This window comes from Cyanistes caeruleus, chromosome 7 (genome assembly GCF_971803275.1).
Source record: "Cyanistes caeruleus chromosome 7, bCyaCae1.hap1.1, whole genome shotgun sequence".
NCBI lineage: Eukaryota > Metazoa > Chordata > Aves > Passeriformes > Paridae > Cyanistes > Cyanistes caeruleus.
In genome coordinates, this window is record NC_141707.1 from 18,826,664 (window position 1) to 18,841,916 (window position 15,253).

At 39.8% G+C, this 15,253-nt stretch overlaps 1 protein-coding gene across 1 annotated transcript in view; it reads left to right on the forward strand.

Moving 5' to 3' along the window:
• TTN (titin) overlaps positions 1-15,253 on the forward strand; it is a 240,259-nt gene that overhangs the window by 211,498 nt on the left and 13,508 nt on the right. The window contains exons 283-306 of the mRNA XM_086898524.1: positions 347-643; positions 743-1,330; positions 1,427-1,729; positions 1,857-2,153; positions 2,610-2,897; positions 2,985-3,284; positions 3,383-3,685; positions 3,848-4,153; positions 4,264-6,030; positions 6,130-6,426; positions 6,981-7,268; positions 7,361-7,660; positions 7,738-9,804; positions 9,928-10,230; positions 10,313-10,618; positions 10,709-10,999; positions 11,122-11,421; positions 11,528-11,833; positions 12,080-12,385; positions 12,484-12,765; positions 13,045-13,638; positions 13,740-14,027; positions 14,152-14,451; positions 14,906-15,208. Of these exons, the coding sequence (XP_086754650.1) occupies positions 347-643; positions 743-1,330; positions 1,427-1,729; positions 1,857-2,153; positions 2,610-2,897; positions 2,985-3,284; positions 3,383-3,685; positions 3,848-4,153; positions 4,264-6,030; positions 6,130-6,426; positions 6,981-7,268; positions 7,361-7,660; positions 7,738-9,804; positions 9,928-10,230; positions 10,313-10,618; positions 10,709-10,999; positions 11,122-11,421; positions 11,528-11,833; positions 12,080-12,385; positions 12,484-12,765; positions 13,045-13,638; positions 13,740-14,027; positions 14,152-14,451; positions 14,906-15,208 (10,980 nt within the window). The remainder of the gene's footprint in view (positions 1-346; positions 644-742; positions 1,331-1,426; positions 1,730-1,856; positions 2,154-2,609; positions 2,898-2,984; positions 3,285-3,382; positions 3,686-3,847; positions 4,154-4,263; positions 6,031-6,129; positions 6,427-6,980; positions 7,269-7,360; positions 7,661-7,737; positions 9,805-9,927; positions 10,231-10,312; positions 10,619-10,708; positions 11,000-11,121; positions 11,422-11,527; positions 11,834-12,079; positions 12,386-12,483; positions 12,766-13,044; positions 13,639-13,739; positions 14,028-14,151; positions 14,452-14,905; positions 15,209-15,253) is intronic.

Sequence of the window (15,253 nt, forward strand, 5' to 3'; positions counted from 1 at the left end):
TTTTACTATGAAAATAATTTACTATGAAAATTTACTATGAAAAAAATTTAATACTTAAAATAATATGTGTTTTAAAGTGTTTACTTTAAAACAATGTCAAAAGCTATAAATATGGATACAGTAAAATAGATCATTTTTTGTAGGTATGTCTGAGGTTTTACAAATGAAAAAGAGCTAAGTAATAGCTTGAATTTTAAATTTTGCTTGGATTTTACTTAAATTATTTCCAATATACAAATTTGTTTAAAAACACATTTTCTTGATCCAGATTGTGTTCCTGTGAAATTGCTAATATAAAAAGTAAATATGTTCTATATTGTTTAACCTGTTGCACTTTTTTTCTCAGAAAAACCCAGCCCTCCAGAAAAGCTAGGAGTGACAAACGTCACAAAGGACAGTGTTTCTCTTTCATGGCTAAAACCAGAACACGATGGTGGAAGCAGAATTGTTAGCTACCTCCTTGAAGCTCTTGAGAAAGGACAGCAAAAATGGGTTAAGTGTGCAGTTGTAAAGACAACTCATCATGTTGTCCACGGTCTTAAGGAAAACGTCGACTATTTCTTCAGGGTGTCTGCAGAAAACCAAGCAGGTTTAAGTGATCCTAAAGAACTACTGCTCCCTGTTACAGTTAAAGAACAATTAGGTATGCTTCTTGACATGAGACAAAAGTCACATTAAATTGCATTCATATTTTAAAAGATGGAACACTCTCTTAATGTTTTGGAAATGTTTTCTTTTTCAGAATCTCCCGAGATTGACATGAAGGGCTTCCCTCATAACACTGTCTATGTTCGAGCAGGATCAAACCTAAAAGTTGAAATTCCAGTTTTTGGAAAACCGGTGCCAAAGGTCACATTGTCTAGAGATGGTGTTGCACTGAAACCTACCATGAGATTTCACACAGAAACCACTGCAGAAAGTCTCATCATTAACCTTAAAGAAAGTGTGGCTGCTGATGCTGGCAGATATGACATTACTGCTGCGAACTCAAGTGGCACCACAAAATCATTTGTTAATATTGTTGTGCTGGATAGACCCGGTCCTCCTGTTGGTCCTGTTGTCCTTAGCGATGTCACTGAAGAGAGTGTAACACTCAGATGGCAACCACCAGCTTATGATGGTGGAAGTCAGGTTACCAACTATATTGTGCTGAAGAGAGAAACAAGCACTGCAGCTTGGTCTGAAGTGTCTGCCACTGTTGCTAGAACCGTTATCAAAGTTATGAGGCTCACAACAGGAGAAGAATACCAATTCCGCATCAAAGCTGAGAACCGCTTTGGCATCAGCGACCACATAGACTCGCAATGTGTGGTTGTCAAGCTTCCTTACAGTGAGTAACCAGCTTCTCATGGTATACATTGGTACTTTAGTGCTCTGATGTTGAAAATATAATTTGGTTAACAATCAATTCTTTTGATATCATCAGCTACCCCGGGCCCTCCTTCCACACCATGGGTCACTAATGTTACCCGAGAGAGTATTACTGTGGGATGGCATGAACCAGTCACTAATGGTGGCAGTGCTGTCATGGGATACCACCTGGAGATGAAAGACAGAAATAGTATATTATGGCAGAAGGCTAACAAGACCCTTATTCGTACTACTCATTTCAAAGTCACCACAATCAGCGCTGGCCTTATCTATGAATTCAGAGTTTATGCAGAAAATGCAGCTGGCATTGGAAAAGCAAGTCGTCCTTCTGAACCAGTCCTTGCTATTGATGCTTGTGGTAAGTACTCTCTATAAAATAATGAAACCCAACCATTTTGTTTCCCCCATGATAATCTGTTCTGTACAATAAGCCAGTATTCAAAATAGCTGTTAATTATTGGCAATATTCTTGTTTCCTTCTGCAGAACCACCAAGAAATGTTCGTGCCTCAGATATTTCCAAGACCTCTATCACTCTCTCCTGGCAGAAGCCAGCATTTGATGGTGGTAGCAAAATCACTGGATACATTGTAGAAAAACGTGATCTTCCAGATGGCAGATGGACAAAAGCTAGCTTCACCAATGTTATTGAGACTCAGTTCACAGTATCTGGCCTGACACAGAATTCCAAGTATGAATTCCGGGTCTTTGCAAAGAATGCTGTTGGTTCCATTAGTAATCCCTCGGATGTTGTGGGTCCTATCACATGTGTTGATACATACGGTAAGTGTTTTGCAATGATATAATGTATAATTTTGGTGTACTAGGACAATGGCCATGTTGTTTTCTAGATTCATGGTCTTTTAAATAGGGAAGGCTAGTTTATAATGATTTATTGAAGAAACATGACTGACTGTGAGCATTTGGGCTTGATTGTTAGGACCATCTTTGGCTGTGTCTCCATTTTCAAAGTCTTCCTGTATCTTTATTTTCTGAGAAAAAGAAGTCTGCCCATTGTTCAAGTGGATGTATTTATACATATAATTATCTTTTCTTCATAGGATTAGTTCTAACTTACTCTAGGCTTCTGATTTAAGTTATATATGTTCTCTTTACTTTGATCTGTATTTATCAAATACATTTAACTGTTAGATTAAACAAAGTAGTATTTTTTTTGGGTTTTATTAAATACCGGGCTATGATAAACATGTTTTTAACTTATTCTTATTTTTTCTTCAGGTGCACCTGAAATTGATGTACCACCAGAATATACAGAAGTGGTGAAATACAAGGCAGGAACTTCAGTTAAGCTAAAATTAGGCATCTCAGGCAAGCCTATACCCACAATTGAATGGTTCAAAAATGGCAATGAGGTACTCACCAGTGCACTAGTGTCTTTTGAAAACACAACAGAATTTGCTTCTATACTCATCAAGGATGCAAATCGACTCGACAGTGGCACCTATGAATTAAAATTGAAGAATGCCATGGGTTCAGCATCAGCCCATATTAGAGTACAGATACTTGGTATGTCTTAAGATACAACTGTATTTTACTATTAAACAATAGTTTAGTAATGAATACTTAGCATCTTCTTTCTTCTGCCTTCCACAGACAAGCCAGGACCCCCAGGTGGGCCAATACAGTTTAAGACAGTCACTGCTGAAAAGATTACAATAATGTGGGACCCGCCAGCAGATGATGGTGGTGCACCTATAACACACTATGTCGTTGAAAAGCGGGAGACAAGTCGGGTTGTATGGTCTTTAATTTCTGAAAAGCTGGAGGGATGTATCATAACTACAACAAAACTCATCAAAGGAAATGAATATGTGTTCCGTGTCCGTGGTGTGAACAAGTTTGGAATTGGTGATCCACTGGAATCTGAGCCTGTTATAGCCAAAAATTCATTTGGTAAGAAATGAGTTCTATAAAATAACTTATGCAACTGAATTGTCTCATGTATTGTTTGCAAGTAGTACTCATTTTCTGACATACAATTTTTTACTCAGTTACACCTGGACCACCTAGTACACCCGAAGTCACGAAGATAACCAAGAATTCTATGACTGTTGTCTGGAATAGACCCACTGTTGATGGAGGCAGTGAAATATCAGGGTATTTTCTGGAGAAACGTGACAAGAAGAGTCTAAGTTGGTTCAAGGTCTCTAAAGAAACCATTCGGGACACCAGACAGAAAGTAACAGGTCTGACTGAAAACAGCGAGTATCATTTCCGAGTTTGTGCTGTCAATGCAGCTGGACCAGGCCCATTCTCTGAGGCTTCTGACTTCTACAAAGCTGCAGATCCTATTGGTAAGATCCAATGTGCATTTCTTCCCATAGGTTAAAAGTCAATGGAAAATTACTGGTTAGGGTGGGGTTGTATCAATGTAACTGAGGGTAGATTTTCTTCCTTTTTACAATTAGATGGATTGTGATTGGCGTTTTTTTTTACCTGTAAACTATCATTTACAGATAAACCAGGCTCACCAACAAAGCTGAAAGTTGTGGATACAACCAAGACATCTGTTACCCTTGGCTGGATTAAACCTGCTTATGATGGAGGAAGTCCAATTACCCACTACGTGGTGGAGAAGAGGGAAGGTGAAGAGCAAGAATGGACTGTAGTCAGTACCAAAGGAGAAGTGAGAACAACTGAATACGTCGTATCTCACCTTCAGCCAAGTGTTAATTATTATTTCCGTGTATCTGCTATGAATTGTGCTGGACAAGGAGAGCCTATTGAAATGATGGAACCTGTTCAAGCTAAAGATATTCTTGGTACTGTATTTCTTTGTGATTTATCATTTTTCTGAGTGTTTTTTTTCCCCAAAATGTTTCTTATTTTACATTCCAAGTATGCATTATTAATTTTTCATTTATTTCCACAGTGGCACCAGAGATTGATCTGGATGTTGCTCTTCGGACATCTATTGTTGCTAAAGCTGGTGAAGATGTGGAAATAATGATTCCATTCAAGGGAAGACCTCCTCCAACGGTCACATGGAGAAAGGGTGACAAGAATCTTGGGACTGATGAAAGATATATCATCCAAAACACAGAATCATCTACACTACTTACTATTCCTCAAGTTACACGAAATGATACAGGAAAATATGTTCTTACAATTGAAAATGGAGTTGGAGAAGCAAAATCATCATTTGTGAATGTGAAAGTACTTGACACACCTTCTGCATGCCAGAAGCTGCAGCTCAAGCATGTTTCTCGTGGCACAGTTACACTGGTGTGGGAGCCACCTCTCATCAATGGTGGTTCTGAAATAACAAATTATGTTGTTGAAAAAAGAGATGCTACAAAGAGGGCCTGGTCAACTGTTACAACAAAGTGTTCTCATACCACCTTTAAACTGACTAACCTGTCAGAAAAGACTGCATTCTTTTTCCGTGTTCTTGCTGAAAATGAAATTGGACTAGGTGAACCTTGTGAGACATCTGAACCAGTGAAAGCTGCAGATGTACCTGGACCTGTAAAAGACCTAGCCATGAAAGACTCTACGAAGAGTTCTGTTAAATTGCAGTGGAGCAAACCTGACTATGATGGTGGTAGCATTATATCAGACTATGTTATTGAAAAGAAACTCCAGGGAGAGAAAGAGTGGACATACGCAGGCACAAGCAAGAGCTGTGAATTTGTAGCTGACAAACTTAAAGAGCTTTCTGTCATGGAATTCAGAGTCTTTGCTAAAAATGAAAAAGGCATGAGTGACTCTGTTACTGTTGGACCCATTACAGTGAAAGAACTTATAATAACACCTGAAGCTGACCTTTCTGATATTCCCGGAGGTCAGATTGCAGTAAGAATTGGACATAACCTGCATGCTGAATTTCCCTATAAAGGTAAACCTAATCCATCAATGAGCTGGCTCAAGGACAACCTCCCTCTTAAAGAAACAGAACACCTTCGCTTCAAGAAAACTGAAAACAAGATAAGCTTAAGTATCAAGAATGTGAAAAAGGAGCATGGTGGCAAATATACTTTAATTCTTGATAACGTAGTCTGCAGAAAGTCATTCACAATCACTGTAATCACTCTTGGTCCTCCATCTAAGCCAAAACCACCTTTAAGAATAGATGAAATCAAAGCAGATAGTGTAGTTTTGTCATGGGATGCTCCTGATGATGACGGGGGAGGAGAAATTACTGGCTACAGCATTGAGAAGAGAGAAACATCACAAATGAACTGGAAGCTGGTGTGTTCAAGTGCTGTCAGAACAACCTTCAAAGTACCAAACCTTGTTAAAGATACTGAGTATCAGTTTAGAGTTCGTGCAGAAAACAGATATGGAGTGAGCCCACCTCTTGTCTCAGCAGATGTTGTGGCAAAGCATCAGTTCAAACCACCAGGTGCCCCAGGAAAGCCTGTTGTATACAACGTAACTGCTGATGGAATGAGCATTTCTTGGGATGCTCCTGTTTATGACGGTGGTTCAGAGATTATGGGATACCATGTTGAAAAGAAGGAAAGAAACAGTATTTTGTGGCAGAAGGTTAATGTTGCATTAATATCTAACAGAGAATACAGGATTACTGGACTGCTTGAGGGCCTGGATTACCAGTTCCAAGTATATGCTGAAAATGCTGCAGGTCTAAGCCGAGCTAGTGAGCCAAGCAAATTTACTTTAGCAGTCTCTCCAGTAGGTAAGTGAATGATTAATCACTCATCCAAGAAAATTCAGTTCTTGTACATTATTGTGAGCAATAATAAATAAAAATAAATCTTCATTATTTTCCTTTCAGACCCACCTGGTACTCCTGATTACATTGATGTCACTAGGGAAACAATCACCCTGAAATGGAACCCCCCGCTGCGTGATGGAGGCAGTAAGATTGTGGCTTACAGCATTGAGAAGCGGCAAGGCAGTGCAGACCGTTGGCTCAGGTGTAACTTCACTGATGTCAGTGAGTGCCAATATACAGTTACAGGGCTCAGTCCAGGTGACCGATATGAGTTCAGAGTGCTTGCAAGAAATGCTGTTGGCACAATCAGCCCACCTTCACAGTCTTCAGGCTATATCATGACAAGAGATGAAAACGGTAAGAATTTTTTCTTTATATGCTTGGGTATTGAAGCCAGATGGAGTTTCTGGCTGTTCTGATGGGAAGTGGGAAGTCAAGGGACAAAGAACTTGTGAACGAGGTTGTCCTCCCAGTCAATTCAGAACATTTATATTCATACTCCAAGGGGGGAAGGTCTAAATTAAAGACCCAAATCTGGCAGAGGTACATAATCAGTTGCTGAAAAGCACAGCAATCTACATTTCTCTTGGATAAGCATCAGTGGCAAAGTTGGAAAGAAAGCATGGACTGTAATTTTCTGATGCATTGAATAATTTCAAAATTAAAATGTGCCTCAAGTTGCTTGGCATGCTATTAAAACCACATTGCCTTTCACCTATATATATGTTCACAATATATATGATGCACTTATGGATGCTTACAGGGAAAATAAGTTTATCATTCATATAATAACTGCTATTTCGTAAGTGAAACAATTTTCTATATCACAGACTTTTATATTTAGTACATTTAGAAGAGTATCAGAAAAATATTTAGCTATATGGAAATTGATTTATATTTTCCTTTTTCAGTTGCTCCTACAATTGAATTTGGTGCTGAACACTTCGAAGGCCTTACTGTTAAAGCTGGAGAGAGCATTAGACTTAAAGCTCTAATCAAAGGACGTCCAGTACCTAAAGTGACATGGTTTAAGGATGGTAAAGAGATTGATAAAATGATGAATATAGAAATAACTACAGCTATTGGATATAGTACAATCTTCATTAGAGATGCTGTCCGGGAACATCGTGGAGTGTACACAGTAGAAGCCAAAAATGCATCAGGCACTAAACGAGAAGATATTACCATTAGAGTACAAGGTACTGCATCAAGCACTTTCAGCATGCTTTCTAAAAATAGTATTTTATTCTAAGTGTCAGCAAATTATAACTCTGAACCTTTAAAATTGCAGACACACCAGGAAAAGTTGGTGGACCAATACGATTCACAAACATCACTGGAGAAAAAGTCACATTATGGTGGGAACCTCCAGCTAATGATGGTTGTGCTTCTATTTCTCACTACGTAATTGAAAAACGTGAAACCAGCAGGATTGCTTGGGCATTAGTTGAAGATAAATGTGAAGCTTGCAGCTATACAGCACTTAAATTAATTAAGGGCAACGAGTATCAGTTCCGTGTCTCTGCAGTGAACAAATTTGGAGTTGGCAGACCATTGGAGTCTGATCCCGTTATCGCACAAATACCTTACAGTAAGTTTTCCCCTCATTTTGCACAAATATCCATGGAGTTACCAGTTTGTCTTTCTAATGACGTTTTTCTTTTTTAGCTCTCCCTGATGCACCAGGAACTCCGGAGCCTACCAATGTAACAGGAGACAGTATCACACTGACATGGGCACGACCAGAGTCAGATGGTGGAAGCGAGATAAATGAGTACATTCTCGAAAGGAGAGAAAAGAAGAGCATGCGCTGGGTTAAAGTATCCAGTAAGAGGCCCATTACTGAGAACAGATACAGAGTAACTGGCCTTATTGAAGGCAATGAGTATGAGTTCCATGTCATGGCTGAAAACGCTGCAGGAGTTGGACCTGCAAGTGAGGTTTCAAAGCTGATTAAATGCAGAGAACCAGTCAGCCCACCAAGTGCTCCTAATGTTGTAAAGGTGACAGACACATCAAAGACTAGTGTAAGCTTAGAGTGGACAAAGCCGGTTTTTGATGGAGGCATGGAAATAATTGGGTACATCATTGAGATGTGCAAAGCTGATCTTGAAGCATGGCAGAAAGTCAATGCAGAGACTGTTATCGCTACTAAATACACTGTTGTTGATTTGGAGGCAGGAGAACACTATAAATTCAGAGTTAGCGCTGTCAATGGTGCTGGCAGAGGAGAAAGTTGTGAAGTTCCTGCTTCAGTCCAAACCGTGGACAGGCTTTCTGCACCTGAAATTGATATTGATGCAAACTTCAAGCAGACTCATATTGTAAGAGCAGGTGCAAGCATTCGTCTATTTATTGCCTTCTCTGGAAGGCCAGTTCCTACTGCAGTGTGGTCCAAAGCAGATTCTAATCTTAGTTTGCGTGCTGACATTCAAACAACCGATTCATTCAGCACATTGACTGTAGAGGAATGCAATAGAAATGATGCTGGCAAGTATGTCTTTACTGTGGAAAACAACAGTGGAAGCAAGTCTATTGCATTCACTGTCAAGGTTTTGGACACACCTGGTCCACCAGGTCCTATTACATTTAAAGATGTGACTCGAACATCTATTACTTTAATGTGGGATGCTCCTGTTCTGGATGGAGGTTCTCGTATCCTCCACTATGTTGTGGAAAAGCGTGAAGCAAGTCGTCGTAGCTGGCAAGTAGTGAGTTCAAAATGCACTCGACAAATCTTTAAGGTCACAGATCTAGCAGAAGGTATGCCATATTACTACCGAGTATCAGCAGAAAATGAATATGGTGTAGGTGAGCCCTGTGAATTAACAGAACCAGTTGTGGCCACAGAAGAACCTGCTCCACCTAAGAGACTAGATATTGTTGATACAACCAAATCTTCTGTAGTTTTAGCTTGGCTTAAACCTGATCATGATGGTGGTAGCCGTATTACTGGATACCTTCTTGAAATGAGACAAAAAGGATCTGACTCCTGGACTGGAGCTGGACAAACCAAGCAGCTTACTTTCACCGTTGAAGGCCTTGTGGAGAACACAGAATATGAGTTCCGGGTCAAGGCAAAGAATGATGCTGGCTACAGTGAGCCGAGAGAAGCTTTCTCTTCTGTTATTGTTAAGGAGCCACAGATTGAACCAACAGCAGATCTCAGTGACATAAGCAGACAGCTTATAACATGCAAGGCTGGAAGCACCTTTACTATTGATATACCAATCAGTGGGCGCCCAGCTCCAAAAGTGACATGGAAACTTGAGGAGATGAGGCTGAAGGAAACTGAAAGAGTGACCATCAAGACAACAAAAGACCGAACCACACTGACTGTAAAAGACAGTATGAGAGGTGACTCTGGTAAATACTACCTTACACTTGAGAACACTGCTGGTGTGAAAACATTTACTGTCACAGTGGTAGTTATAGGAAGGCCAGGTCCTGTCACTGGCCCAATTGAAATATCATCTGTATCTGCTGAGTCCTGTGTGTTGACCTGGAAAGAACCTGAAGATGATGGTGGGAGTGACATCACAAACTACATTGTAGAGAAACGTGAATCTGGCACAACAGCATGGCAGCTGGTGAATTCCAGTGTGAAACGCACACAGATCAAAGTCAGTCATCTCACAAAATATCAAGAGTACAGTTTCCGAGTAAGCTCAGAAAATAGATTTGGTGTCAGCAAGCCAGTTGAATCAAAAACAGTAGTTGCTGAGCATCCATTTGGTAAGTGAAAATTTGTTTTATATTTAATTATACTGAAAAATTCTCAAAATTTCAAAATTCTTTCCTTCTGACTGAGGTATTTCTAATTACTAACATTTTCCTCCCCACCTTTTTCATGTTTAGTCCCACCAAGCCCACCTTCCAGGCCAGAAGTCTATTCTGTGTCTGCAAGTGCCATGGCCATTCGCTGGGAGGAGCCCTATCATGATGGTGGCAGCAAAGTCATTGGATATTGGGTGGAAAAGAAGGAGCGCAACACCATCCTTTGGGTGAAGGAGAACAAAGTACCATGCTGTGACTGCAACTATAAAGTCACAGGGTTGGTGGAAGGTCTAGAATACCAATTCAGAACCTATGCTCTAAATGCTGCTGGTGTTAGCAAAGCTAGTGAAGCTTCCAGACCTGTAGTGGCTCAAAATCCAGTTGGTAAGTTTTACTTTCAGAGTTACGTTTTTACTTAAGCTAAAATAGGATTGTATTTCTCATATTTTCTGCTTCATTCCTCCAGATCCACCAGGAAGACCAGAAGTAACAGATGTCACCAGATCTACAGTGTCACTGAGCTGGTCACCTCCACTTTATGATGGTGGAAGCAAAATAATTGGATATATTATTGAACGCAAACCATATAACGAGTCTGGTGATGGACGTTGGCTGAAATGCAATTATACCATTGTCTCAGAAAACTTCTTTACTGTGACAGCTCTTAGTGAAGATGAAGCCTATGAATTCCGTGTACTAGCAAAGAATGCTGCTGGTGTGATTAGCAAAGGATCTGAATCAACTGGTGCTGTCATTTGCAAAGATGAATACAGTAAGGAATATTTACTTGGAACAATTGAGAACATAATGTTCTAATTTCAGTACTGGCCTGTAATTTTTTTTTTCAAATCTCTTTCTCCAGCACCACCAAAGGCTGAACTTGATGCCAGATTGCAGGGAGAAGTTTTGAGCATTAGGGCTGGATCCGACCTTGTTCTTGATGCAGCCATTGGTGGAAAACCAGAACCAAAAGTCTTCTGGTCCAAAGGTGACAGGGAACTGGAGCTATGTGAAAAGATATCTCTGCAATACACCAGCAAGCGAGCTATTGCAATTATCAAGTTCTGTGACAGAAGTGATAGTGGAAAATACACCCTAACAGTTAAAAATGCCAGTGGGATGAAACAAATTTCTGTTCTTGTCAAAGTGCTTGGTATGTATCCCATGATTACTATTAATACTTAGTATACTGAAAAAAACACACATTCTTTTAAATAAGGATGAGATACTTTTCCTTAGCCACTAATGACAATACTTATTTTGATTCCTACACAGATTCACCGGGTCCATGTGCAGGCAAAATCACAGTTAGCAGAGTAACAGAAGAGAAATGTACTCTGGCATGGAACATTCCTGAGGAAGATGGAGGTGCAGAAATTACTCACTATATTGTAGAAAGGCGTGAAACCAGCAGACTTCACTGGGTTATTGTTGAGGCTGAATGCCAGACCTTATCAACTGTGGTTACAAAACTTATTAAAAATAATGAATACATTTTCCGTGTGAGAGGTGTCAACAAATACGGACCAGGTGTTCCACTTGAATCAGAACCTGTGATTGCCAGGAATGCTTTCAGTGAGTGTTACTACTTACCATTCTACATCAGAATTTGTGGAATGATTCTCATGGATAAACAATGTGTTGAACAATCTCTTTTTTTTCTCATCTTTTTAAAAAATAGCCATTCCAACACAGCCTGGTGCTCCTGAAGAAGTGAGTGTTGGCAAGGAGCACATCATTATTCAGTGGGCGAAACCAGAATCGGATGGTGGCAGTGAGATTAAGGACTATCTTGTGGACAAACGTGAAAGGAAAAGCCTGCGCTGGACACGAGTGAATAGAGATTATACCATTTATGACACCAGACTGAAAGTCACTGGTCTCATGGAAGGGAGCCAGTACCAATTCCGTGTCACTGCAGTGAATGCTGCTGGAAACAGTGAACCTAGTGAAGCTTCACAGTACATGTTATGTAAAGAACCATCATGTAAGTTTCTATATTTAAAACGTATTTTAATATTTATCTATAATAATGGAGCATAAACTCGCATTGACATTTCAACTAAGAAACCCATAACCACACATAAACTCACTGAACTAGATAGCATTGGAATAACTTTAAAAAAGTTATAGTCCATCTTAAATGCATTTCCCAGAATTAGTTGTCTGGAATTTGGTTTTGACAGTAAAATATTTTCTGCACCAATATAAAATGCATCTTCTTCCTTTTCAGACACTCCTGCATCACCTTCAGTTCCAAGAGTTGTGGATACTACAATGCACAGCATAAGTTTAGCATGGTCAAAGCCCACATACGATGGTGGTGCTGACCTCTTAGGCTATGTTCTTGAAATGAAAGAAGAAGGTAGTGAACAGTGGTATCGAGCACATACAACTGCCACTCTGAGGAATGCTGAGTTCACGGTTACTGGTCTTAAAACAAGCCAGAAATACCAATTCCGAGTTGCTGCAACAAATGTGAATGGTATGAGTGAATTTAGCGAATCATCAGCAGAAATAGAACCTGTGGAAAGAATAGGTAATTTGAAAACCTAATGTATCTTTTGAGGAAACTATATTTTCATTTAGGATTTCTGTAAGATTAACTAATTCCTTATTTCTTATACTCTTCATCAGAAACACCTGAACTTGAGCTTGCTCATGATCTGAAGAAGACAGTTACAGTCAGAGCTGGTGGTTCCCTGCGCCTAATGGTCTCTGTATCTGGCAGACCTGCTCCTGTAATCACATGGAGCAAGCAAGGTGTTGACCTTGTAAGTCGAGGTATTATTGATACTACAGACAGCTACAGTCTACTTATTGTGGATAAAGTTAACCGGTATGACGCTGGAAAATACATCATCGAGGCTGAAAATCAATCAGGGAAAAAATCTGCCACTATTTCTGTGAAAGTGTATGGTAAGTACTGCTACAACTGTATATCAGCATTACAGCACTCTGCATGCTCATTGCTCAGAAATAAGTGTCATTCATTTCCAAAGGAAATTTGCATTTTAAATAACATGAGAATAATTGAGAAGTCAGAGAAACAATCTAATCCTAAGGAAAATACGTAATTTCTGGAGCTGTGCTAGTTTATAAACCAAATCCCAGCATCTTTGTTTTATGCAGAAGTAGTCATTGACTGTAAAATGAAAGGATCCAAAACGGGAAAAAAATTTTGTTTGTTTGTTTTAGATACACCTGGTCCACCACCTGCAGTGAGAGTTAAGGAAGCATCAAAAGATTCTGTGACACTTACTTGGGACATTCCAGTCATTGATGGTGGAGCCCCAGTCAACAATTACATAATTGAGAAACGTGAAGCTTCCATGAGAGCTTACAAGACTGTCACTACCAAATGCAGCAAGACATTTTACAGAGTTACTGGACTTCTGGAGGGAGCTTTGTATTATTTCAGAGTACTACCAGAAAATATTTATGGCATTGGTGAAGGCTGTGAAACATCTGATGCAGTACTGGTATCTGATGTCCCCATGGTACCACAAAAACTCGAAGTGATTGACACTACTAAAACAACTGTTACACTTGCTTGGGATAAACCACTGCATGATGGTGGCAGCAGATTGACTGGCTACGTTATTGAGGCCAGCAAAGCTGGAACAGAAAGATGGTTGAAGGTAGTGACATTGAAGCCTACTGTCTACGAACATACCATAATCTCCCTCAATGAAGGCGAACAGTACTTGTTCAGGGTCAGAGCACAGAATCAGAAGGGCGTGTCGGAGCCACGAGAGATTGTCACAGCAGTGACAGTTCAAGACCGAAAGGGTAAGTGTCTATTGTTGGAAACAATAGGGTCAAACTTACACCAAATGAATGTGATAGTTATAAAACAGGTATTTAAAATATCAATTATTTGCTTTCCTTAGTCTTACCAACAATTGACTTCAGTGGAATACCTCAGAAGACAATCCACGTGCCTGCTGGCAAACCCATTGAATTAGCCATTCCAATCGAAGGACGACCACCTCCAACTGTATCTTGGTTCTTTGCTGGTTCTAAACTAAAAGAATCAGAACGCATCAAAACGGAGACTTCTGCCAAAATGGCCAAATTAACTGTGCGTGAGACCACCATCCATGACACTGGGGAGTATACACTTGAACTGAAGAACACAACTGGAACAGTTACTGATACCTTAAAAGTTATAATCCTTGGTAAGAGTCCATCAAAATAATTGTCCATGATCTTCCTCCATTTTGACATTTACATGAGAAATATGATTCCTTTGTTGTACTTGTTTTGTAAGATCTTTTCTTTTTTATCTTTTTTCCCCCCTAGACAAGCCTGGACCACCTGTTGGACCTATCAGAATTGATGAAATTGATGCAAATTATGTAACCATCTCCTGGGAGCCTCCTGAGCTGGATGGTGGAGCTGCCCTTAGTGGGTATGTGGTAGAACAGCGTGATGCTCACCGTCCTGGATGGCTGCCAGTTTCAGAGTCAGTAACCAGGACAACATTTAAGTTCACCAGACTTGTTGAAGGTGCAGAATATGTGTTCCGTGTAGCTGCTACAAACCGCTTTGGAATTGGATCTTACCTGCAGTCTGAAATTATAGAATGCAAGAGCAGAATCCGTAAGTCTGAATTTTTGTTCATTCTCTATCTTTAAAATTAAAAATATATATTTAAACAGGCCTGAATATCCACACATACACTAGAATTTTCTAGATGTTGCTGCTTCTTTTGGCCAGATAAAATTGTACATTATGATGCACAGTAATCTTGTTCTTTTCCAGAGGAAAAATGCCATCATAAATCTGTATAGGTATTATAGATGTATTGCACAGAACGGGGATGGTAAACTTGGATTTTCTGCTCAGGTCTACCGTCAGTATTGAAAAATTGCTTTACCCCATTACAAAACCAGAAATTTTTCACTGACCTGATTTGTAAATTACTTAGGTACCTGCTAATAAAAGAGTTTGATAAGACATTGATATTACGTTGTTATTCACAGTATGTTACATACTATTAATGTGTAAAGTCATCTGACACTTCCTTCACTAATTCCATGTCATGTTTTTACAGGTATTCCTGGTCCTCCTGGCACTCCAGAAGTGTTTGATATCTCTCGAGATGGCATGACATTGACTTGGTATCCTCCAGAAGATGATGGCGATTCACAGATTACTGGTTATATTGTGGAACGCAAAGAAGTCAGAGCAGATAGATGGATCCGTGTAAATAAAGTTCCGGTCACCATGACTCGTTACCGTTCCACTGGGTTGGTTGAAGGATTGGAATATGAACACCGGGTCACAGCAATCAATGCCAGAGGCACTGGGAAACCCAGCCGTCCTTCCAAGTCTGCTGTTGCCAGAGATCCAATTGGTAAGTGATTTCATACAAAGATTACACACATTATGGTAAAAGGGA